The sequence below is a fragment of the Artemia franciscana genome, chromosome 12 (assembly GCF_032884065.1).
Source record: "Artemia franciscana chromosome 12, ASM3288406v1, whole genome shotgun sequence".
Taxonomy (NCBI): Eukaryota; Metazoa; Arthropoda; class Branchiopoda; order Anostraca; family Artemiidae; genus Artemia; species Artemia franciscana.
In genome coordinates this window covers 20,266,655-20,294,368 of record NC_088874.1, presented here as the reverse complement: position 1 = coordinate 20,294,368, position 27,714 = coordinate 20,266,655, and the positions used below count along the sequence as shown (strand labels likewise).

Below are 27,714 nucleotides of genomic sequence, written 5' to 3'. Positions count from 1 at the left end.
TATTGCTGCATAGTAGACTAAATTTTTCTCCAATTGGTAAAGAGCTGCTTGGAATTTTGCACCAAAAAAAATAGAATACTTTATCTGCAACAAATAAATTAAGTAAAATCTTAAAATATACACATTTTAAAAGGTGATAACCGTTGATCTCAAAGGTTAGAAAATCTACATAAACCAACTTTGAATTAGTTTTGAACTGGATTCATATAAAAAACGAAGTTTATACACAAAAAAAAAATCTGTAATAATCCTATTTCTTCCTCTGCCAAAGATAACTAGCAAAAATATTGGTTTTATCTCTCAGGGAAGAAGTAGATTAAAAACTTATTCGGTTTTGGCAAAGAAATAGCTGTTATAATTTTTTAACACAAACTTATTCTTACAGTCATTGAATCATTATGAGCTTTTTTGAACCCTTTTTTTTTGAAAAATCTCAGATTACACTTAAAAAAAATGTTTCCATAATCAATGAATATATTATTAGAAATTTACTCAATATATTTTATTGGACTGTCCAATAGCTGGATTCATTGAGCGTACATATAACAGTTCAATAGGGAAAAATCTTTATATTATATTTTATTAAATTAGACGATGAAAAAAATAACAGATCTCTGGATATTTTGATCACATACAGTGACCGTCCTAAGCAAATAAGCGCAGATAAGCAGATCCTCAGCAGATATGCTGAAAATGGGTACTGTGTATATAAACGAAATATCCAAAGATTCTGTTTTTGTTTTCACTATCTAATAAAAGGATTTGTCCCTATTTAACTGTTATTTTTGTGCCATGGAAAGGGAGTGTGGTCATCGAAAATATCTACGTCATCGAGCGTATCCAGGTTCTAGCAGGAAAAAAAATACAATGCAGGGCAAAAAAAGGAAGCTTAAATAGAAATTTTGCGCTATAGTCACTGAACCACAATGAGATTTTTTTTCTTTGCAAGCATAGTGTTAGAAATACAAGCCTTACTTTCAAATTGACCGCTTTTAGGTTTAAATCAAAGTGTATTGGCTAGTCACTTTATTATAATATAGTCTTACAAGCTAGCTTATAGTAGCCATTTTTGTATATCTAAGGTGCTGGTGGCTGGGATTTTATGTCCCACCGCCATCGTTTGTTCATTAAGTGTTTTAATTCGGCCAGCCGAGCTGTATTTGACTCGGGGTATGCTCTGTGTATGAGTTTTATCCTTGCTTTCTGTGACAAAATCTAATTAATGTTTACAGTTTTTGTTATGCAGGGCAGTAACTTGAATATCATCTAATAGTATTTGAAAACATGAATTTCAATACGTCCTTCGAAGTATTTACTAAAGATTATAAGCATTTAAAAGCATTATACCAGGGTGTATTGATCAGTTTTCTCTTTACTGTAATTTATCTGTCACAAATATTATCAGTACGGTTCTAACTTGTCGCTATTATTGTGCATATTTTAGTATATGAATTGAATAGTCTCCTATGTTTTGTGCGATTTTTCATATTTTATGTCAAGTTTTTCCTGCTTTTTTTCTGTTTCGTTAAAGATCTTCTTCTCTTTTAAAGAAATTTGTATAGATAAATCTGATACTTGTTTTTATTAAAAACTAGCTGTTGGTGTGGCTCTTCGCGCCACACCAACAGCTTCCCGCGCTTCCCGGTCTACAACATCATTTTATAATGGCGTCATATACAAAGCCTTATATACTTATAATGACGTCATATGCAAACCCTCTTTTTACAAAAAAAAACATACAAAAAAACAAACATGCATAGAACTTATTTTTACATATATATAGATTGGGTATACTCACTGGCTAGTCAAAGAAGTTTGTACCCATTAAAATGTTCGTATATTTTGTAAAAGTTAAGTTTTAAGACTTTTTATAGCATATTTGGAGATCTTTATTTAACTTTCTTTCTTTTTGAAAACGAAATATTATGTTTATTCACACATACAGACATGTACAGACCAAGACATTGGAGACAGTGAAAATTTTTAAAATTTGAGTAGTTGAAACTAAACAGATTTAAGTTTGAGATATTTACAACCTTATTTAGTATTATCTAAATCCTAAAAACTTTTTCTAAATCTATTTTCTTTGGAGCCCTTCTTCACAATCTCACGGTGGCACCAAAGTTAAAAAAAAAACTAAACAAAATTTTTTTTTTTTGAACCACTAAACTTTGGATTCCCTTCTGCTTAATTTATTTCGTAGTAGCCGAAATTGAATGAAATTCTTGTCTTTACAGGACAGAAATCTCAGAAACAAAGCTTATTCTTACACACTTTTCAAACTTTAAATTCAAGCATTCTCAATCAACCCGTTCTGACTACCCGAACATATAAAAAAAAATGAAAGGAAAGATAAAATATTTGAAGTATAATATCAGATATTCAGTGCAAGTTGTTACTCGTTTTTTTTTTACTAGAAATACCAAAATTTTCATAAAAAATACAAGTTCAGCAATAATGAGGAAAAACTTAGGCAGTCTCATCTTTTAGCGCAAAATACACAGTGGCAAAATATTTCTGTGCATAGCTTAATTCAATATTGACAGAGTTTAACTTATATTAAACAATTCAAGAAAGCATCCTTAAAGTATTTAACTTTAGCAAAGGCCAATTAGAGGTGGAATTTATATTTAACCCTAATTGGATTTTATTTTAATATTCCTCATTAGGTACAGATGTATCGTTGGTGGTAATAAAATTTGTGGATTCCGGAAACCTCTTTTACAGCCTTCAATGATTTGGAGCTAGTAAAAAGGATGGGTGGCATTCTTAATGTAAAACCAATATTCCTAGACATAAATACAAATCTTCTACTAAAATTATTTACACAGAATCTTTGGTTGTCTGTCTTTCAGATATCAAACCCTTTGTCCATAAACATGCTCCTTATAAACTAATATATTTCTTTACAGTTAGGTAAAAATAATGTCAGAGTTTTCTGGCTTCTTAGGATCGTTTTCAATTTGAATGACAAAGCTATTCCAAGAGGTTTATTACAAGAAAAAATGAGTATGGAATAGCACCTATGAAATTGTCGAAAACAAAATAAATGATGGCGCTATTTAAACTTACAATTTTCTATGAGTCAAACTACAAATGGCAGATGGCCTCAGTGCGGCAAACTTTTTTTTAATGAGGTGAATTTCCATTGTTTAATCTTTTGATCATCATTTTCAAAGCTTCTTTACAGAAGAGTAACAACTATTATAAAGAATAGTGGCTGCCATTCTAAGGTTAGGACCCACTTGAATATGATATTCACAACGGACAGATCATAAATGACAACAGCAGTTTTCCTGTAAATTAAAGTCGATTTACATTCACCTTGAAATAACACATGAGGGAAACTTCTACCTCCTCAGTCACCTGCTATTTATGGTAAGGTTTCATCGTAATAAAAATTAAGAATAATCTCAATAAAATAAATTACAGTGCGGGTGGCTCACAATTTACCTATAGGATGCATAGAATAGTTTTTTTTTTTGGTTTTAAGTTTTAACGTCAATCTTTACCTTCATTACAATAAAATTCTTTTTTTTTTTTTGTTTAATTTGATTTAAGTATTCATATATTTGGTCTTACGAGAAAAAAATTTAAAAAGGAGATCGAGCCAATTTATTTTCTGCAGATTTTTTACTACTATCTGATATTTTTTTAAAAGAATTTCCCCATTAATAGTGGAGGTTTTGTCGAATAATAAGGACAGTTAAAATGAAATCAAATTGTTGATTAGGTTAAGTGGAAACTTACCCAACTATGTATCTCCTAAAATACAAAAAAAAATTCAGAATTACATTTTAAATCAAAAAACCTTCACATAGCATTTATCCAGTTTTTGGTATTGTGGGTTATAAAAAAGAAAAAAAAAGAAAAGTGGTTAAAATAATTAGCAAAGTATAAGGTAAAAACAAATGGCACGAACCAGCTCAAGAAGGTGTAGCTTTTTTGAAGCTTTAATTGAATTTAGAAATCAACAAATTGTTGATATTTGAATTCTAACTAAAGTAACAAGCGAAATGGGCTTCACGTGTGACTTTTATATTTATTTGTTTCTCCAAAGCACTTCGTATGAAAGGAGGTGTCATAGAAACTTCGAAATGGGCTAATTCAATTTAAAATTGAAAGTTCTAGCGTCTGTTTTAAAAATCAAAAGATATTTAAGGCTACAAGACCCCTCCTACGCCACTTTCCCCCAAATCCCGCCGATCTAAATTTTAAAATAGCTATTTTGTTCAGCATACTTGAAAATCTTATTAAATATGCATCTTGGTATGACAAGGCCCCCACCAGTCCCTTGGGAAAGGGCTGCAAATTGTGCATTTTACCCATTGTATACATTTAGTATTTGTTAGTGGGAAAGAGGGGCAAGCTTTATCCTTCGTCTCCAAACAGTCAAAGGGTATTCAGATAAATCTTTCAGGGAATGTTGGGGGGAGTGTTGAACTAAATCAGAACACTATATGCTATATTTTGTTTGTCAAAAAGGTATCTCAGGAACGGCTTAGGATATTAAGTTGAAATTTTCCGGACATAATGACTGGGAGGTTCAACTGACCAAAAGGCAATAAGTATATGTTATTAATGATACTATAGGTACCACTACTGCTATCACTACTTCTAATGCTAATACAACTACAGCTACTAATGCTACTGCTACTAATACTATTTCTTCTGCTACTGCTACTACCACCACTACTACTATTACTATTAAAAGGAAGCGAAATTACCATAATGAAGAGTAGTGTTCTGCCCCCTTGAACTTTTCCAGAAAGTAATTTGTACTTTACTAAAAAAAAACGTTTTAAATGTTTTTTTTTATTGCGCTAATAAATCCAAAATTGTTGAGACTTTCAGAAATGAAAGATTGCATGTATTAAACTCTCATTCCTAATTCTTTTGCGATTTCGGTAATCTTGGTTATTTAATTGATTTTTGTTTTCTTGGTTTTATAAGGAATAAGTACACATTGATCGAAAACAATTGCTTTCACTAAGTGTAAATTGAGTTCTGATCTTTTGAAGGTACAGGTGGCTATAGCTTTACATCTTATTTTTTTAGTTTCTGCTTGTTTTAGGTTCGAATTGGTCATTATTGCAATTTTTTCGTTTTGAATTTCAATTATTTGTCGATAGTGATTTGTTGTCGTTCGAAACATTATCGAATCTACGAAAAGATATTGAAATACACGCTTAAAATAGTATTTAACCTTATTTCTACTTGTCTTTGATTTGATATAACTCTTTACTTTTCTTCAAAAACCTTGTTTTGTGAAGAAGTTCTTAAAATCAATACAGTTAAACAACCTATTTTATTGTCTAAAGCATACACAACTTATGTGTTCAAGAATTGTTGGGAAAATTAAGAATTTTTTTTACTGTTTCGGTGTCATTACAATCATTCCTGAAGAAGTGAGATGAAATAGCAAATGTTTAGCGCAAGAATTGGGATAAAAGGGAGGAGGGCCACATATATTGGATGATTTATTTTTGTTTGAAGTTCCAACGTTGCTTCTTATGCTCATTTGAGACAGCTTTTTCTATAGAATTGTATTCTAATTGTGAATGCCTCATAATTAGAATTATAGTAAATGAAGGGGGTTGCTCTACTCTTGACCCCTTAACCCACCTTTTACACTCATTTTTAACTCTTGCTTAGCAGTTTGGAAAATAGGCACTCACTTAAGTGAATTTGCTTAGAATATTCCGAGTTATAAGGGGGAATTTCGCCTGCATCGAACGATGCTTTATATATATATAAAGATAATAATATATATATGTCCCGGTGTCCCAGTCTGTAATTTCTCTTTGAGTGTCCTGGTCGTCATTTATATTCCCTGTGTCCCGGTCATCATTTGTGTCCCGGTGCTTTGTTGATGGTGATTGCTAATCGAACATTCCTTGTGTCCCGGTCGCTTACTCTTTGAATGTCCCGGTCATCATTTATATTCCCTATGTCCCGGTGTCCCGGTCGTCATTTGTGTCCCGATGTCCCGGTCTGTAATTTCGTCAGTCGACAAACATGACGTCAGTCGACACACAAACATGACGTCACTCGACAGAAACACAGACAACTTATTTTATATATATATATACTAGCTGTTGGGGGACGCTTCGCCCCCCCCCCAAGCCCCCCGCACGCTTAAGTCGTTACGCGCCATATTAGTTACGCGCCATTGTAGTTGTGTCACTGTGTCCCACCTGTGAATATAGATAAAAGAGAAAAGATTTCTCTTTTGGTTATAGATATATATATATATATGTTTTTAACTACGTAAAACTTGCGAATATACAACAATCTTCGATGTCCTATTGTCTGTGCATATAAATAGATTGTCAGGTTTACTGACTCTTGAACATGCAACATATAATTGTAAATGGGAAAAACAATCCGTATTCAGATCTATACCCCATTATTCTAATGATGTGTCCCTGTGTCCCGGTCGTCATTTATATTCCCTGTGTCCCGGTCGTCATTTGTGTCCCGGTGTCCCATTTTGTAATTTCTCTTTGAGTGTCCCGGTCGTCATTTATAATCCCTGTGTCCCGGTGTCCCGGTCGTCATTTATGTCCCGGTGTCCCGGTCTGTAATTTCTATCGAAAAATCCCTGTGTCCCGGTCGTCATTTATATATCCCGCCTGTGCCCCCGGCGTCCCCGTTGTAGTTGTGTCCCTGTGTCCCGGTCGTCATTTATATTCCCTGTGTCCCGGTCGTGATTTGTGTCCGGGTGTCCCAGTCTGTAATTTCTCTTTGAGGTTCCCGGTCGTCACTTATATTCCCTCTGTCTCGGTCGTCATTTGTGTCCCGGTCTGTAATTTCTCTTTGAGTGTTTTTTCTTTTTAGTTTTTTTTTTAGTTTTTTACCTTTTTTCTTTTTTCAGTTTCCTTTTTCTTCTTTATTTTTCAGCGTCACTATGAAGTACATATAGACGAACCTTTGTTTTTTTAACTTAAATCTGGTAGGCATTGATGACCTTATCCAAGTCAAAATCCCAAACCCAATCATCATCGCTATCATTTTCAGTTTTGATATGTTTTGACTCTCGCTGTCCAGGTGGATTTTCATCTAACTTCGCGGTTTTGCGTTCTTTAGCCGCAAGCCTGTTTTCTTGCTGTTCTTGTGATTCCCCGGCACGCTTTCTTTTCTTACTTTCTCTATCAGCAGTAAGTTTTTTGGCATAAACTCTTTGAGCAGCTTCCTCGGCTGTTGCCATTGTAGGTTCTTCAGTCATTTTACAATTAAACATTTTTCCGTGAACAAATGTCTTAAATACCGTTAATGACTTCACCGTCATAGCAAAAATGACGACAACTAACTTCATGACGTCAGTCGACACAGAAACATGACGTCATCTGACAGACAGACACACAGACAGACAACTTATTTTTATATATATAGATAAATATATATATATATATATATATATATATATATATATATATATATATATATATATATATATACATATATATATATATATATGTATATATCTATATATATAAAAATAAGTTGTCTTTGTGTGGATCTGTGGATGGATCAGGTGACGTCATGTTTCGGCTGACGTCATGAAATTAGTTGCCATCATTTTTGCTTTGAAGGTGACGTCATTCAAGTTATATAAGACATATGTTCGCCGTCATGTTTCGGCTGACGTCATGAAATTAGTTGCCATCATTTTTGCTTTGAAGGCGTGACGTCATTCAAGTTATATAGACGTATGTTCGCGTAGAATTCTATTAATGCTTAAGTTTATAATGACTGATGAAGATGCTCAAAGAGTCTATGCCAAAAAACTTGCTGCTGATAGAGAAAGTCAGAAAAGAAAGCGTGCCGAGGAACTACCAGAGCAACGCGAAAGCAGACTTGCTGCTAAAAGAGAAAATGAAAAAAGAAGGCGTGCCGAGGAACTACTAGAGCAACGCAGAAGCAGACTTGCTGCTAAAAGAGAAAGTGAAAAAAGAAGGCGTGCCGAGGAATCAAAAGACCAGCAGGGAAACAGGCTTGAGGCTGATAGAGAAAGAAAGAACAGAAAGCATGCCGAGGAACTACCAGAGCAACGCAGAAGCAGACTTGCTGCTAAAAGAGAAAGTGAAAAAAGAAGGCGTGCCGAGGAACTACTAGAGCAACGCAGAAGCAGACTCACCACCAGAGCCATTGAAGACTTTCCTTACTGGAACTACGTCAGAATCTAAGCGTTTTTTGTCAAAAATCAGACAATACAACTCATGTTTCCAAATGACGTCGTTTGGAGCCCAAATCGAAAATCCAGATCAATTTATGTCTACTTTCAAAGTAAAAGGGCAAATTTATCATAAAGCAGGGTCCCTTCTACCATTCTCAGGCGAGAATCATAAATTTTTACAATTGTACTTCATCAGTGATAGAAATTCTGAATTGAATGCACGTTGCGAAATTTCTCCCAACGTTGAAAGGACAATCGTTTCCCAATTGCAACATCTTTTCCACGAAAATAATAAGTTAGTGCGTCTGTTCAAAACAGCCATCGATTTGATGCCTACTGATACTCATAAAATTGTTATTTCCGCTGACAAAACGCCTCCTGGCCAACATGTGCGTAGATACAATGCTCCGACTATCGACGAAGTGGCAATCGTTATGGTCGGTGATCAGTTTTTACCTCGAGATATTATTCTACATAAGCGAAACGCTCAGTTGTTAAGAATTGCTGAAACTCATCGATGCTACGATGCCCTACAATATCCTATCATTTTTTGGGATGGAGCCGACGGCTATCACTTTAATATTAAATTGATGAATCCAGCCACTAACAAAGAAATGAATAAGAAATGCAGTGCAATGCATTATTATTCCTATAGACTAATGATTCGGCAGGATGAAGAAAATTATATTTTAAAATGCCGTGAATTGTTTCACCAATTTATGGTTGATATGTATGCTAAAATTGAATCAGAACGTTTGCTATATATCCGCCTGAATCAGACCAAGCTCCGCTCTGAACAATACATTCATTTGCGAGATGCAGTTATAAATGACGGTAATACCACAAACGTGGGAAGATTAACAATTTTACCTTCGTCATATGCTGGCAGTCCCCGTCATATGCATGAATATGCTCAAGATGCTATTGCGTATGGTCGTCCAGATTTATTTATTACATTTACATGTAATCAATCTTGGGACGAGATACTGCAGCTTTTACTTCAAGGACAATCGGCGGTTCATAGGCATGACATTACGGCACGTGTATTCCGGCAAAAGTTGAAATCACTGATAAACTACCTTGTAAAACATGAAGTGTTTGGGTCAGTGCGATGCTGGATGTACTCAGTGGAATGGCAAAAACGAGGTTTGCCACACGCACATATACTAATCTGGCTACATAAAAAAATTACTTCAAACGAAATTGATGATGTGATTTCCGCTGAAATACCTTATAAAAATGTCGATAAGGGGTTGACAGGGCCTTTTGAGGGTGAGGCTGTTCTTATTCCTCGCATTCCCATGATTCCAACAGATCTGCCTTTTCAATTTAAAAGATTGCAATTCCCAATTCGATTAGCATTTGCAATCACCATTAACAAAGCTCAAGGTCAATCATTAGAAAAATGTGGTATTGATCTTAATACTGATTGTTTTTCCCATGGACAATTGTACGTTGCATGTTCGAGGGTCGGTAAACCTGAAAATCTATTTATATGCAGCGAGAATTGGACAGCGAAGAATGTTGTATATTCGCAAGTTTTACGCATTTAATTTGTATTTCGGAACCAAATGAAGCGGTTAATTATCCATCTGAATTTTTAAATTCCATAGATCCTTCAGGGTGTCCACCACACGTGATACAACTAAAAATAGGCGTACCAATAATACTTTTAAGAAATATCAACCCACCAAAGCTTTGCAATGGCACGCGACTTGCCGTAAAAAAAAACAATGGAAAACCTAATAGATGCCACAATCTTGACAGGGCCTTATGAGGGTGAGGCTGTTCTTATTCCTCGCATTCCCATGATTCCAACGGATCTGCTTTTTCAATTTAAAAGATTGCAATTCCCAATTCGATTAGCATTTGCAACCACCATCAACAAAGCTCAAGGGCAATCACTAGAAAAATGCGGTATAGATCTTAATACAGATTGCTTTACCAATGTACAATTGTATGTTGCATCTTTGAGGGTCGGTAAACCTGACAATCTATTTATACGCACAGACAATGGGACAGCGAAGACTGTTGTATATTCACAAGTTTTACGTAGTTAATTTGTATTGTATCTATCTATCTATCTATCTATATAAAAACGAGTTGTGTGTATGCATGTTTGTTTGTTTGTAAAAAGAGCGTTTGCATATGACGTCATTATTAGTACATACGGCTTTGTATATGGACAGACAATGGGAAAGCCAAGAATGTTGTATATTCGCAATTTTTACGTAGTTTGAAACACATATATAAATCTATCTATATTCACAGGTGGGACACAGGGACACAACTACAATGGCGCGTAACTAATATGGCGCGTAACGACTTACGCGCGCGGGGGGGCTTGGGGGGGGGGGCGCGAAGCGCCCCCACCAACTAGGTGTTGGGGTGGCGCGAAGCGCCACCCCAACAGCTAGTATATATATATATATATATATATATATATATATATATATATATATATATATATATATATATATATATATATATATATATATATATATATATATATACATATATATATATATATGTATGTATATATATGTATATATATATATATATATATATATATATATATATATATATATATATATATATATATATATATATATATATATATATATATATATATATATATATATATATATATATATATATATATATATATATATATATATATATATATATATATATATATATATAGAACCGGGTCCCGGCACTCGGCACGTGCCAGGCTTCTATATAAGGATTCTCACTGTCGCTTGTCTTCTTAATGCAGACTATTTGAGCCTTTTCTTAATGTCAAGACGTCCGAGTGGATTTTAAGTTAGAAGTAGTGGCTTTGTAATTTTTTTTTTTGTATTGTACCTTTAAATTTTGCCTCGGCTTGTCTTTTGTTATTATGAAAGACACATCATCGAGCCTCTGTTTCTTTTAATTGTTCAGATGGTGGGACAGAAACTTCTTCTTTTGCCTCGGCTTGTCTTTTGTCATTATGAAAAACATGTCACCGAAACTTTTTTTCTTTTAATTGTTCAGGTTGCGGGACAAAAACTTTTTTTTCCTCTAGTGATTTATCTAATCCAGGTTTTTTATTTTCAACTGTACGGTAGGCATTGATGACCTTATCCATGTCAAACTCCAAAGCCTAATAATCATCACTATCATTTTCAATTTGTTTGGTTCATTTTATATCGGCTTGTCTTTCGTCATTATGGAATACATATCGCCGAAACTTTGTTTTTGTAACATAGGTATGGTAGGCATTGATGAGCTTATGCATGTCAAAATACAAAACTTAATAATCCTCACTAGCCTTTTCAATTTGTTTGGTTTATTTTATTTCGGCTTGTCTTTCTTCATTATGTAATAAATACATATGGAATACATATTGTTTTTGCAACAAAGGTATGGTAGGCATTGATGTGCTTATGTATGTCAAAATCCAAAACCCAATCATGATCGCTATCATTATTAATTTTGACACGTTTTGATATTCACTGTCCAGGTTGATTTAGATTGACTCACTCACATGTTTGGTGTCGCATGTCTTCTAACTGCGCGTGTCTTTTGCTCTTCATTTTTATTTTCCTTTCTTATAGTGATAAATCGATGGAGAAGCGTTTGCAAATCTGAATAATCTAGAGTTAGAAGCGCAATATAGAAAAGTAGGGTTAAAATTATTAAAAGGAAGTGCATGGAATAGTATAATAGCAAGAGATGGGTAGAGGAGTGTAGTTAGATCTGAAAAATCTAACCATAGGTAAAAGGTATAAATCAAATATACAAAAATATGGTTTGAAAATGATAAAAGCAAGGCCTTTGAATAGTATGGTGGTAAGAAATCAGTGGAGGAGCGTATCTAATCTGTCACTCAGTAATGGGAGACCCGGAGAGGCAAAACATTATTGGGATACAAGAATTACTCATGTCAGCACGAGGAACCAAAGCTGGGACTGGGCCCTTATGTGGGCGTATTGAGAATGTTTCTGCAATATGTGCACGTGAATTATGAAAACTATCTTCTGTCTAAGATTCCGTCTAATATGGGAGGGAGAGTTCCAACTTTGGTGTATCAATGGGCTTGCAGGAGCAAGGGTATACGAGGGTATATTACGAGGTATAAAGCGGAAAATCAAAGGTTTAATTTAAATGTGAAAGTCAGAGGTTTACCCTTTGATGGTTTTATTCCGTAATGGTCTGAAAAATGTAGATAAATGCTACGGTAGACGGGTGTATGTAAACCTGAATAATTTTAGCTGAGAGTTATGGAAACGGCCCTTCACGAGCGATATAGTCGCGACCGTTTGCAATGAAGAAATGTAATATGAAAATTAAGAATGTCAATCTGATGAATCAAAGCTTTTAGTAACTTAAATGCGAATTTGGGTTTTTATCCTTATATTATCATTTTGTACTTCTAGTTATTTGCCTTTAAGCTGGTTTGTATTAGTTTCAATTTTGATTTTGATTTACGCCAGATGGAATATATCTTCTTCCTTGAGCTGTCTATCTGAATTGTCTATTTAAAGATAAATATGTCATTTGAACTAATAAGGGTAGATACGGATGAATTCGATAGATGTAAATATCAAATTTTATATTTGTTAGAAACTTGTATCTGACTGTGCTAAAAAAGACAAAATATAATCGGAAATTTAGAAAAAAAAATCACATAAAACACTTCCCTAAGAAGTTAAAACTTAAAGTAATGTGTTTAAGGGGACGATTGGAAGAGAAGCACAAATCATTTTCATGTATGCGGCTTTAAAAGGTGGTCCATTAAATATACTAGTTTATTTAATAACCTTTCTATTGAAAAAAATATGGGTTATTTCGAAAATGATGTAGATAACATGTGAACAAAACATCTAAATAAAATATGTATTTATTTAGATAAGGACGGGAAGGTTTTGACCCAGAATTAAGAAAAGATGTCAGTTCGTCCTTATCCAGCTTAGATAAAAGAAAAAAAGGCCAGCGTGTCCGTATTTGAGGTATCTGATGTGTCCAGAAGCATTGTCGTATGTACTACTCGCTTCTATAATAAACATTTTATGGTCACTAACATTACTGTATAGTTAGTCTATAGTAACCGTTTTGTATGATATATTTTTAATGTACAGCAAGATGTTTAGGGACAAAGGGTCCACGGTGAAGGTATATAACCTATGAAACTGAGAGGCTATATAAGCAGCATTTCATTAGTTTTAATCTGTTGGCTGTCTCATAATTTTAGGTAGAAAGCATTCGGGCCCCATTGAGGAAAAAAAATATCGTGTTGTGTCTAAATGTAGCAAATACCAGAGAATCGCTGGTGCACGACCATGTTTCTCATAAGCCAGGAGCACTGGTTGTATTTGATACCCTCTGGAAACCACCCCCCAAAACCATGATTTCTTCGCAATCCTCGCTTGAAAAAATGCACAGTTTCATGTTTTTAATACAGGGTATAGCAATCTCTGCTCCAAAGCTCTCAAATGTGTTGAATTTGACCTTATGCTTTTTAACTAAAATGGCACCCCGTTTTTGTACGTTATCTCTTTATTCTAAAACTGCTAGAATTTTTTTATAGGTAACTATTTTTGATGGGTATATTTTAAATTTATAAATTCTACCATAATTGAACAGAAGAAGTTATGGCTTTTTAAAAATTGTGTGTGTATTGACAAGGGCCGCTCTATACTTATTGTTCATTATTATTAACGGTTTGATATGACTCGAAGATGTCTCTTTTCATTCTTGGATCTTTAGTCCACGTTTTACTTCAAACCCTTAATCGGACTGAAGACGGTGGAGCTGAAAACTTTTGCTGAAATATTTAGTCTTTTCTATTTTTTTTTACTAAGTATAAATTTATTTCAGTTCTGTGACGTTGTCCCTTTTTGTCTCGTTTTTTAGCTCATCTGGTTTTAATTGCCAAATTCTTAAGATTGCTGTAACTGACTTTAGTTGAAAAAAAAAAAAACATATCTAAGCGAAAATCCCGCGTGAATTTTTTTGTCCTATTGGACTATCGATTTAAAAGTATCCAACGTAGAACCGCCTAAAAATTTACCTTCTTTCAATTCACTTGCTGGGAGTTTGAGATGGGTAGCAGCCCTCATTTCAGTGAATAATTTAGAAACTAAGAGGGTTTATATAAATAATAAGGACAACATTAAATTATTAATCAAAGGCTAATAGTGTGAAATTAGACTTGGAAATAAACTTGGCCTGCGTTGATGCACTTTGGAGAAAGTGAGAGACATCTTCAGTTATGAGAAGAAAAAACAACTAAATAATATAACTAAAAACATATATAAACTGGGTTAAAGGAAACTAGCTTTTTCGAATGACTTTAAAAGATAAAATGAACGGAAAATACCATGAATATGGCAGGGTAGTCACCCTTTTCGACTTTATACGCTGAATGCCACCATCTATTATGCACCATATTAGAACAAAAACAGAATTTTAAAGTTTGTCTGCTTTTTTATTTATTTTTTATTTGCTAGAATACTTCCCAGAAAAACATGGATTTATTTATTTCTATTTGGAGTAATACACCGGGTTTCAGTAGTTCATGTTTTGAACTGCTAAATTTTTATCCGAATATGCCGAATAAATGCATGTAAATAAAGCACTTTCACATATCAGCTAACAATTCTTATTGAATTCCGAAAGCTTTTCAGTTAAATGCAAATTAAATCTTAGCGTAGCGGTGGTTTAGGGGATGGCCACACCCCTCCTATTTAGGCTGATTTCAGTCAGTTTAGATTTTTACGTCTCTCTATTACTTTCACGTGAAAGGCGAGTTTTTTAACTGGTCTTGGATGCTCGAATGGTACACGTATAAGAAAGCAAATGATACTTAAAAATTATCTTTAATGCCCAAGCCTTATGATAGAAGTTACCTATACGCTATTATTAATACTCATTCATCACTAAGTTAGTGTCTATGTTACTTGAGAACTGTAAGTAAAACACTATACCTAACCTTTTTTTCCACAAGAAAAAAGAAAAAAAAGGAAAGAAGCAGACACAACTTCAACTTACAAAGTTTCTTAATTTGATATCAAACTTTAAAAAAAGAACTTCTTTTATCAATCTGTGGAATCTCCAATCCCTCAAGTTATGCATAAACTTTAGCCTTGGGCAAGTAATACGATTAGATGCGGCGAATATAAAGCAGTAATAATACTTGATAGCGAAGGGATCCCAGAACGAGGATTTATGATCGAATGGAATAGCTATATTTCTCAGTATAAGATAAATACAGGAAGGGTGGTTTAGGGAACATTTTGATTTATCTTGAGTTTCTGAATGATAAGGAGTATCACAATTGGGTATGAAAGAAATTTGCAAAGCAAACTTAGACACATTCCAAGGAACCGGGAGATGGATATTGGGTTGGAGAGGTATTGTTGGGTAAAAGGGGATGAGTCCCTTTAATATTTAAAGGACAGAAAAGGGTGATCTTAAAGCGATGAAACGAAACTTATTGTAACAAATTTATTTATATTAAGATTTTGTTTTGCTTGGAATATTGAACTGTACAAGTTAATTGACTGTTTTTTTTGTCCATGACATAATGAAAAGAAAAATTTACTCAAAATTTATTGCACTTACATAAGACTTAAATGACACTAGCATTAACGGACAGCTTAAGGAGGAAAGTCCAAGTATTCTCCCTTTCCAGTTTTATTTTTATAAATTCAGGACGGGGTAAAAATTTCATTCTCTCTTTCTCTCTCCCCCCCCTCTCTCTCTCTCCCCTGGCAACTTAGGAGTTGGAGAAATGTAGGCATATGGTTCTGGAAGCTCTCAAAGTTGTACCTTCAAAGAAGGATTACTTACTGATATTATCCTTTTTCCTTTTATTTTCCTTTTTCACATTTCACATTTCCGTTTTCACATTATTTCCTTTTTTACTATTTAATAGACAGATTAAAACTATTTGTAATGTATATAGAGAAATCATAGCATTAAGAATCTATTAGTATTTTTTCATTCTTTGATATTTTTCTGGATGTAAGGTTACTTTCAAACTTTTTCTTGTTTATTGCTATACCATACCTGTATGTCTAATGTTTTTTGGTGTTTATCAGGGGGGAGGCGGTGATATTTAGTGAAATAAGTTAGACATACAAAAATTGTGCTTATTCTTTGAAAATCTTAAAAATCTTCATTAGAACAATAGTTAGGCGACTCTTTCGTATCGGTCGAGGTTGCCCATCTTCAAAAACCGTGTACACCATTTTGTGTAGCATGGATTTCTTGGCATTCTTTGAAAAACGATCAGAAATTAGATATTTTTTTTTTCAACTGAAAGTAAGAAGTGACATTAAACTTAAAACGAGCAGACGTTATTTCGGATATGAGGGTCCCCCCCCCAAAAAAAAAGCATTGCAGTGTTTCTTCTCCATTAAATTTAAATTAAAAACGGGCAAAGATTAATTTAAAAAAAAAACGTTTCTTGAGGGAAGTAAAGAGTAAAGTTGGAACTTCAAACAAACAAAAACTATTGCTTCGCAGTCTACCTAACATATATCAGTAAATGAAGCACAAATAAAACAAATAATCACATTTCCCTATGTGTATGATTATAGAAAACTAGCGCTTTACACAAAACGCAAAATAATATAAGAGTTTTGGTACTGTAATAGTATACCGATTAATGCCACTTTTTACAGTATACAAATAAAGTAATTTTTTTAGTAATACTAAAGTGTATTTCTTACAATTTAAGATTTTTTATTAATCACTATTGATGTTGTAGCTGGTAACAAAATTTTACCTGATAAATCAATCCAACATTTCTGTATGCTGCTCAGTGACTTTGCAGTTATTAAAAAGGGTTTATTTTTATGCTTAAGTTTCTAAGATAATTTTAATTGTATATAAAATTACTGATATCACAGCTGGTGTAAAACTATGAAAAGCTTTATAGATTTGCTTATTTTTGTCAGGCTACGTACTCACTTTTAACTAATAAATCAATATTTTTTTTTATACTTGGTTTATGTGTGTTCAGTAAAGTGATAGTTTTCTATAATCGTACAATCACAGGGAAATATGTTTTTTGGTTTATTTGTACTAGCTTTATTGATAAATGTTAGATGGACTGTGAGGCAATAATTTTTGTCCGTTTTAAGTTTCAACTTCGATCTTTACTTCCCTAAAAAAAAACTTTTTTTTAATTAATTGTTAGCTAAAAGCAATCAAGAGACGGTCTCAACAAAATGAACTGAGGAGCAACAAATCAATTTCTTTCTCTCTCCAGTAAATCTTGATGATCCGAGGGAAATCATAAATTTATTATTCAGAGAGGGGTTCGCTGTCGCCAGCTCTTTAACTTTAGAGAACAACATTATCGTTATCCTGTCATCCAATTGTATAACTTGGTGTAACAAATTCGCTCACAAAGACGAACCTGGCATAATAGCGTTATGATTGCCCGACCATGGGGAAATATGGAAATGAAATTGTATATATGAAGAATTGATACGACCTGGTAGAATAAGTAATAATTCAAACACTTATTGTTATAATTGGCATTTACAAATAATAGCTAATTTACCATGCAGTGTTGTAGCCTTGGAGAATATTGAGGATAGTTTTCGGTAACCCATTTAAATGCCTAAACCCAGAGTAAATGCGTAAATTTTAGACGTGAAATGAATCGCCTAATACTTCATCCTGCGTTGATTTTCTATCCCCCTCCACAAAAGTCATTTAAACCTTTACTTGCTTAATATTGGTTGGGGATTTATTATCAAACGTGTAAACTTCATATAAACATGTTTTCTTTCGCAGGATTTGATATCAAAGCGGACAAATACTTACAAAAACCAAAAACAGCAAAAAAAACAGCAAATTAACAGCAAAAAACCAATATAGAAAATTAATGTAGGTAAATCAAGACGTGATCATAAAAACGAAAAAGTCTGGGCAATCCGGTGTCTGAAGTCTCTTTTCTTTTCAAAGGGCCTGGTATTAAAGGAAAAGCTATTTAAAAAAAAATACTCTTCTCTCAATTTGGACCAGATTTCAGCGATCGTAACTTTAAGGCCTAGCCGAAGTCCAAGCATTTAACCCCCTAGTCAATTCTTTTTCTTAGGCGGCAACTCGGTCAAATACAAAGGTATCGACCCCCAGGTCCCTCAAAGAGAACGGATCCGTACCAATTATATCAATCTCGTAGCTATAACGTGTGATTATTCTTCCCATCAAGTTTCATCCCGATCTCTCCACTCTAAGGGTTTTCCAAGATATCCAGTTTCAAAGATTTCTGTTTTCCCCTCAAACCCTCTGTGTCCCTAGATCCGATTCGAATTGAAAATTGAGCATCTGAGACATAAGATTCTTCTATATATCAAGTTTCATTAAGATCCGATCACCCATTCGTAAGATACCTCGATTTTCATGTTTTCCAAGAATTCCGGTTCCCCCTCCAACTCCTTTCAATGTCACTGGATCTGGTCGAGATTTAAAATGAGAGTTTTGAAGCACAAGATCCTTCTAGATATCAAATTTCATTAAGATCTAATAAACCGTTCGTAAGTTACAAATACCTCATTGTTTCCAATTTTTCCGAATTAAACCCCCCCCCCCCAACTCCATCAAAGAGAGCGAATCCGGTCCGGTGATGCCAGTCACCTATCATAGACTTGTGCTCATTCTTTCTACTAAGTTTCATCCTGATCTCTCCGCTTTAAGCGTTTTCCAAGATTTCCGGTCCCGCCCCCCTAATGACACTGGATCCGTTCGGGATTTAAAATAAGAGATCTGAGTTTCGAGGCCTTCTAAATATGAAATTTCATTAAGATACGATCAATCTTTCGTAAGTCAAAAATACCTCATTTTTTCTATTTTTTTCGGTTTAACCCTCCCCTAACTCCCCAAAGACAGCAGATCCGTTCCGGTTATGTCAATCCCATATCTAGGACTTTTGCTTATTTTTACCACCAAGTTTCGCCCGATCCCTTGACTCTAAGCATTTTCCAGGATTTTAGGTCCCCCTCCCAACTCCCCCCCAATGTCACCGGATCCAGTCGGGATTTGAAATAAGAGCTCTTAGACACGGTATCCTTCCAAAAATCAAATTACATTAAGATCTGGTCACTCCTTCATAAGTTAAAAATACCTCATTTTTTCTAATTTTTCAGAATTAGCCCTCCCCCCCCCAACTCCCCCAAAGAGAGAGGATCCGTTCCGGTTATGTCAATCACGTATCTATGACTTATGCTTATTTTCCCCACCAAGTTTCATCCCAATCCCTCAACTCTAAGCGTTTCCCGAGATTTTAGGTCCCCCCTCAATTCCCCCTAATGTCACCAGATCCAGTCGGGATTCAAAGAAAGAGCTCTGAGACACGATATTCTTTGAAATTTCATTAAGATAACCCCCGCCCAAACTCCCCCAAACAGAGCAGATCCGTTTCGGTTACATCAATCACGTATCTAGGACTTCTGCTTATTTTTCCCACCAAGTTCCATCCCGATCCCTCCGTTCTAAGCGTTTTCCAAGATTTTAGGTCCCCGCCCCAACTCCACCCCAATGTCACCAGATCTGGTCGGGATTTAAAATAAGAGCTATGAGACACGATATCCTTCCAAACATCAAATTTCATTAAGATCCCATTACCCGTTCGTAAGTTATGTATTATGTTTAAATGTTCGTATTAAATTTCATTAAGATCCCATTACCCGTTCGTAAGTTATATATTATGTTTAAATGTTCGTATTATGTTTAAAATGATCTTCATTTCAAGTAATGCTAAAGTATATTTTAAGATAATTTTAATTGTATACTGAAAGTTACTGATATCATAGCTGATGTAAGACTATGAAAAGCTTTATAGATTCGTTTATTGTTCTGTCGCTACATACTCCCTTGTGACTCCCAAATCAATATTTCTGTTTTTTATACTTGACTTTTATGTTTTCAGTAAAGCGCTAGTTTTCTATAATCCTAAAACTATAGGAAAACATAATTAATTAGTTTATTTGTACTAGTCTTATTGATATATATTAGATAAACTGTGAAGTAATAATTTTTGTGCATTTTAAGTTTCAACTTTGCTCTTTACTTCCCTTATGTTAACTTTGTTTTTCTTTAATTAATTATAAGTAAAGACAATGTGTGCAGTGAATGTGATAAAAGTAGAAAAGCCAAGGCCAAGGGTATTTTTACACAGTTGAAAAAAGTTTGAAAGATTAATAAGTCTGTGAACTAAGATTAGAATATTGAAGGCAACAGTGATGATTGTGATCGAGTATGGTTCTGAAGGGTAGACACACCAGGAGACAGAGGAGGATTTGTTAGATGGATTCCAGGGAAATTTTACATGAATTGTTTTGAGTACCCGTCTAACTAACTGTATTTCAAAAAGTAAGCTCTGCAAAAACGGGGTTCATTCGGGCTTTCTAGGACTATAAGGAGGGAAAGGTTAGATGGCTAGTGCGCCTTCTATGGATGAAGGTTGACAGATGGCCAAAGATTGTCCTTAAAGCAGGTCGTCTCCGAATGTTTGGGAGAATGTTGCAACTTTGTAAGAGAAGATTCAATAGAAAGTCTTGAGAGGGTGTGTGGAGGAAGGCTTTGAGTTGATTGAGGCGAAGGAGGAGCGTGCGTAGCTATGTTGGCCTTTGGTGGCCTGGATCTGCAGTGACTTATAATCAGCAGTAGCAGTAGTACTCATAATATTTTATAACTACTGGTTTATACAATCCTCCGTGATCAGTCTTCTCCGGGAAATAAAATGCAAAATTGTGTGTTCTGTAATATAGCAAATAAGATGGGAAATTGAAACCTCTAGTATAGAAAACTTAAATATTTTTAAAGCAACGGTGTAATTTTGGTCACCTGCGTCATTTTTTTAGGAGTGTCACCCACTTTTTTTTTTAATTCAGGAGTATTTTCTAATAGCTTTAATTGGTTAACTTTCTAATTTTGTAAACTTTAAATGTTGGGGCTCAATGTAGAGACCGGTCATTTGATTGTGTATATTAAATTTTTGGTTACTATTTGCAGGGGTTGCTCTTTGCTTATAGTTCAACCACAAACTGTTTGCCTCTTCTGAATTTGTAAAACTGCATAGTCAATGTGCATTCCCTTTTAGCACAATCAAAAAGATGAAAAGATACCAGTATTAAAATAAGTCAATATAAAAATATGTTTTTGCCTTACAAAGAGGACCAAAACAACCGGAATCACTTTCTAAACTCGTAATAAGAATACCAATTTCACAATCATAGAGGTAAGGGATCTCAAAAACAACACCTAAAAGACGCATTGTTTGCAATCACTAACAAATTCGGATTTTGAAAAATTCAGAATGATGCTCTTGTATCGAGTCTTAAACGGTTATTTAAAGATGACAGAACTAGATATTCTAATCTCGAGATAGCTAAAAATTGAATGTTACGCTTCAGAATCTAGAGCGCATTGAAAAATTCATTGAAAGTCTGTCTTGTATATTACAGTCATTAGTATCTATGCCAACTATGCCAGTGATAACTATTATATGCCAACAAAGTTTAGCGTGAGTAAAATCAAAGCCGGAACAACATAAATTTTGGAAATATTTTTACTAAAAGGCTGTAACCACAAAGTTTCGAAATTAGCTTGTCTTCCAAGCAAAATAACTAATTTTAAATTATGTCACTTGTTTACTCCAGGATTTCCAAAATAAAACAGCAAAATTTTGTTATATTCATTGAACAAAAATACTAAATCTGGCAATTTTAGAGAAACTGCCGGGGATTTTTACTGAAACAAATTATTAGGTTTTATTAAAAACTGATCATTGTCATCATAAGTAAAGAAAAAATTTGTCAATGAAGAAAAGACTGGAATCTAAGACTAGAAAGCGTGGATTTGACTTTTCTACCAATTTTTCAATAAAACAAACTAAAAGACAAAAAGATGTGATTTTTGTTCACTTATTATTCAAGTTTTTCAAAGGACAGAAAAATACCTTAAATATAAAGGACTCATTTAAAACTAAATACATAAGTTCCCTTTTCCTTTAAATAACACTATAATGTTTATTTTTCTTAGAAAATTGTTTAAAAACAAAATAACTATATGGTGAATTGAGAACAAAAAAAAGATGATGATACATTTGCATCTGTATATAGCTATGGAACCAGACAAGTGCGCGGGGTGGTTTTTTTTTATGAACTCCTACGTTTATCCGAATCTTTGCTATTGCTTCCATAATATTTTTTTCGTTTAATATTTTCATTTTTGCCCTAGCTGCTTAGCCCCCTCACCCCTTCCAAAGAGGGGCGCAACTTAAGCACTTAAACCCATTTATCCGTTCTTTTATAAAATACTTGCAGAAATAGTCCTATTGAAAAGCATGACTCTGTTTGATCCTGTATAATACAAATTAATGACAAAATGAGGAAGAAACTTAAAATAAAAAAATATGAGAATGTGCTCTCGATGAAAAAACCTCCCTTATTGCCTCTGGCAAAGATCTCTTGCAAGTTTTCAGAGAGGCAGTTGATATTATGAAACATATACACCAAAAACTAGCGCGTCATAGAGATTCCAGAGAAACATATTTTAGCCTCATTTATAATAAATTAATTCATTCAGATTTTCCTTTTTTAGATAATAACATTTCGCAACCTAATACAATGTCAAATGATTCCAGAACTGGTAAGGGAATAGATTTTAAAAACGAATTAGATAAAATGAACTCAAATTGATTTTCTTGAATTACCATTCAGTATCGGAGTTTTTATTCAGTTACCCTTTCACCGTTGCACGGAGAGGAACGTATTTAAATGAGTGGTTGATTTTTACCATTTGTTTTTATTTATTTTAGTGTGTGTGTGTGGGAAGGGGGCTATGGTCTGCTTTTGTTTTTGCACTGTTAAATTTAGGTCATATTTTCACTAGTTGGAAAAAAAAATTTTTTTTACTCATTTTTAGTACAAAATAAACATTAATCAAGCAGATATTTATTAAAGAAAGCGAAAACAAATAGCATCTGAACTGGTTATTCGTGTATTCTATATGGACATTGCCCGTTGTATTCAAATATTGCTACTTGCTTAAAATACGGAACATGCCCAAGAAGTGAAGTTAGGTTAATCCTAATGAGGCATCGTCATATAGCCTAAATTTTATACGAGGAGTTAGGGGAGTGAGATGGATGTGAAGTGTTTGTACGGTGCCCCAAACATAAATTACCCCCCCCCCCCTTAACTTGCAAAGATATAGCCCAAGTTCTATAAGTCCAACGCATCGTATCACCCTTCACTTGTCTTTTTAGCTATGACACCGGTTTTCTGAGATGTAACCGAAGCGTAATTCTTGAGTGTGTTTCGTATAATTAACAAGTGCCCAAATATTTTACACCCTTTTTTTATGCTAACGACGTTCCTTCTCATATGTTTTTAAGTTTAAGAAAGGGATCTTTTGGGGGATGAGGCAGCACAAAAGGAATTCCTATCCCCTAAAGCAAAAACGGAAAACGACCGTCTAAAACAACTATGAATACTTGGCCATCCCCTTTTAAAAACTAAGACACTTTTAGTTAAAAAGTTGTTACGGCTCATCTCTGCGGTCTGAATTCCCAGTGAGCATCTTGTCGCCAGCATTGGGTACAGAATATCATCCGCTAATTAAAGAGAGATCCGCGTTGCAAGAAAATTACTAACTTAAAAGCGCTTTTGTGACCTGATGAAACCTCTGTCGTGCTGTAAGCACAATCACAAGTAATTATCTTGGGGGTGGTTCTGACCCCCCTAAACCTCCTATACACAGGTTGGTACCTATACCAGCAGGCTCAGACATAGCATTGCTTTTTATGGAATAGAAGCGGATGAAGGCCTCATAGCATCTTTGATTAGTAAATGGATACATTTTCCTGATAGATTATGGGACATAGAAACAAGTAGCCAATCAGTTCTACATTCAATGGCGGAGAGGTCCAGAAAGCAACGAAGAAATGGAAGTTAAAATAGTACAGATAAGTTGTTTTATTTTCACTTTTAATCATTCTGATTTTTGCTTTGTGCCTTGTCCATAATATAACATAGAATTGCAGTGCATGCTACGGTTTTGTAATAGTTATTCTCGCGTCTACAACATTTTGCTGCCATTTTTTATGTTCATTGTTTAGAATGGAGCAAAACTTAAAAAATGTCCAAGTTCATATCAGCATGAACTGTGCACCCAAGGGAAACGCATTGTTGAATCAAACAAGACAATTTAGTACCAATGCACTACATTGGAGTTTGAACTAATAGCAAGCTGTCATTGCATAACACAGGGCCTGCAATAAATGAACTCTTTCTCTAACTGAAAGTTCTTCATTTTATTTGCATAGTTTAAAATATCCCGTTATCAAAAACACTTTTTAATTCAACCATCTTAGATTTCCCACCGTTATCTAGGATATTGAAAGCTCATATATCCAGAAGATTCCAATCTATATCTATTCGGATCATTTAAGAAATCTTGGGTTGTCCCTCGCGAGTACAGGCCTCGCATTCGACTCCAAGAATGCTCTCTTTGACTCTACCTGAAGTTTTGCACAGAAGGGAAAACATCGAGTAGACTTGGAATTTTAAACGACTTTGAATTCAATTAAGGTTGGTACCTTTACCCTTTAGTCCAATGGTAATTTATGGGGTGACAAATTTAGGTGACTGGTATATTTATAAGTTTTTTTTTTTACTAGGGTTACGTTTGTAAGCTTGTAGGGAAGTAAAAGGGGATAATGCGCACTAGATTTTTTGGATTGTCATACTCTTTCTACCAGTTTTAGCCGTATCTTGAAGTTGAAAACTAATATTTGCGGTGTTCATTTTCACATTATATTGGTTTACTTTTCCTTTTACTGCGCAGGGCGGTACCAAAATGATGGGCTGATTTGATTGGTTCAAATGGAAAGTCGATACTGCTCACGAAAACCGAGTTACTGAAGTCCTTGTCAGCAGTTAGAAAAACAAACTTACATACAAGAGGCTATTCTGGGACTTAAGGAAATCATGAATGAGAGGTATCTATTTCATTAGAATTGTTGGGAAAAATTTAGGCCCAGTTTTTGCAACAAAGAGATTACAGCGTTCTGCTCCATTTTTGTTGACAATAAAAGTGTTCAGATCTTAAAGTTCACCGATCTTGATCAAAAGTGCTTAAATCCAATTTTTACTGCTCGATAGGACAATGAAAAGAGGGCTTTTACGGAAGTCGCATCAAAATCTGGAATGGGGTAAAATTTTTAGTTTAGTGACTTCTTGCTATCTCGGAAAGGGGTTAGGTTAGGAAAATGAAACTTTCGGGTACGGGTCTACAGGCTGAAGTATATCCCGGCAAGGTATTTTAAAGTACCCACCCCCACTCCTTCTCCCTCTAGAAGGCCCTAAAATTCGCCTACAAGACAGGTCTATACCTATTGAAATTTTGACAAAACAACAGTTTGCCTTAATTTTCAGTTACCTGTTGCTTTTTCTCTGCCTTTAGTTCTGAAAATGCAATTCCTTTTATTTGAGTAGAATTCTGAGCCATGTCAATGTTTTTTTTTTCAAAATTTAGGAAATGTATTTGTATATCTTTAAAACCTTATAAATTGGGATTGAGCAAAGTTGTTAAGCTGAAAACAATTTTGTTTTACTTCATTCAAGCTGAAGATCTATTTTGCGAGGTTCCACTTTTATAACACATATTTCTAAAGGTCATCAAAGGTCAGGAACCTCTAGAGGGAGAGGGAGTGGAGGTAGGTTCTTCAAAATACCTTCCCGGGACATACTTTAGCCTGTAGACCCATCCCTGAAAGTGTCATTTTCCTAACCTAACCTCTTTCCGAGATAGCGAGAATTCACTAAACTAGAATTTCGCCTAAACATTTTTTGCTTTTGGAGGGGGGGGCATAAAACCAATATTATCGGAGAAGTTAGATCAGAACAAATTTCAGTCTTTGCCCTATTCTAAAGGAAAATTGTAATAACCAAAGGATACTATCATTTGATTCTCAGATCAAGAAGAAAACATTCCAGCAGGCCTATAAAGTTCTTAGGGCCTACTTTAAATTATATACAAAAGTCCTCCTATTAATCAGATTTTCATATATCCTTCTATATTTATCCGCATTAAAAATCATTTTTAAGTAGAATATTTATCCAACTGTTCTTTCCCTTTCACAATGAGGTCAATAAATATATTGTTATGGACATATGTGGCACCTTCAGGTGGTTGGACTTGAGAGAGGACACATTGGTGGGGGGTTGAAGCAATTTTGATTGGAGAGTCGTATGGTACTAGTCCTTTGTTATAATAGTATTTTCTTCAGAAGATGGCATAGACTAGAGCAGTGGTCAGGGCTGGCCTTTGGGGTAAGCGTACTATTGTTCGACGCCCCTTTCCCTGGTAGACCGAAATATAATTATACGCCCTTAAAGTGGTGTGCAGGATTTTCTAGTAAAAAGGTGTAACAATAAAAATAAATAAGCTTATGTCGTATAAATCCAACTTAAGTTTTAAATTGCAATATACCAATAAACAACAATGTGATTCATTAAAAATGGGGAGTTAAAATATGATTCATAATATATCAGTTGAACATACTACTTATAGAATAATTCAACATACATCTTTTTATAATGAAAAACAAATTTTCCTAACTTCCATGTTTGAAAACTCGGTAAATATATGACTGTTCATTTTAATGACTTACAAATAAAGTGAACCTACCACCCGATGCTTTTTTTTATGCTCTTTACGAATAAAATAATCGCTTCTATCGTAAGTTCGAATTTAATCACTTTGTGTTTTTTAAAAAGTAGAAATTTCAATTAAAGTATGAGTTATCGGTCGCTTTTCGACAAAATAATACTACGTTTTCTCAGTGCTGTTCTCTCGGTCGTTTTCGAAAAAATAATACAACATTTTGTCAGTGCCAAAATTATTTATAATAAGGTTAGTTTAGGTTAGATTAGGTTTGGTTAGGTGAAAAAGTGCTTAAATTTGAATTTGCGATACAAGCGATTATTATACTAGTAAAGAGTATAAAAAAGACATCGAGTGGTATGTTCAATTTATTGGTAAGTCATTAATATGAACAGGCGCCGAAAACTCATTAACAGTCTGTCCGTATTGAATTCACATAGTAAACACATAGAAATTATCATTTCAACAGAAATGATTAAATTAATATACAAGTGATATGGAAATAAATATCAAATTATTTTTTTATTTTTACAAATTTATTTTTTAACGGATGAGCATAGGATAGAAAAGGTTCAGAGAAGGGCTACTAGATTGGTCCCATACCTTCAGCGCCTTTCCTATCTGCAGAGACTTTTTAGGCTTCAACTCCCGTCGTTGAAGTTTCGTAGACGTCGTAATGACCTTGTAAATGTGTTTCGTATAATTAAAGGAGTGGATGATGTTGATCCAAATTTATTTTTTAAATTTAGCCATTATCACTCTACTCGTCAGCATGATTATAAATTATATCCCCCAAAACCACTGAAAAAAATTGGTCAGTTATCTTTCGTTGGTAGAGTTGCCGGACCATGGAATGGTTT

At 34.3% G+C, this 27,714-nt stretch overlaps 1 protein-coding gene across 3 annotated transcripts in view; it reads left to right on the top strand.

Moving 5' to 3' along the window:
- The window catches only part of LOC136033823 (neurogenic differentiation factor 6-B-like), a 90,261-nt gene that overhangs the window by 41,182 nt on the left and 21,365 nt on the right, over positions 1-27,714 (top strand). Inside the window, exon 3 of one of the 3 annotated variants that reach the window (XM_065714753.1) lies at positions 25,034-25,187. Coding sequence is in view for 1 of the 3 variants with exons in the window: in XM_065714754.1 (XP_065570826.1) it covers positions 25,177-25,187 (11 nt within the window). In the remaining 2 variants the exon portion in view is untranslated. Of the gene's footprint in view, positions 1-24,057; positions 25,188-27,714 lie in introns of those variants that run through there. The other 2 variants (XM_065714752.1, XM_065714754.1) reach the window with 2 other exon arrangements.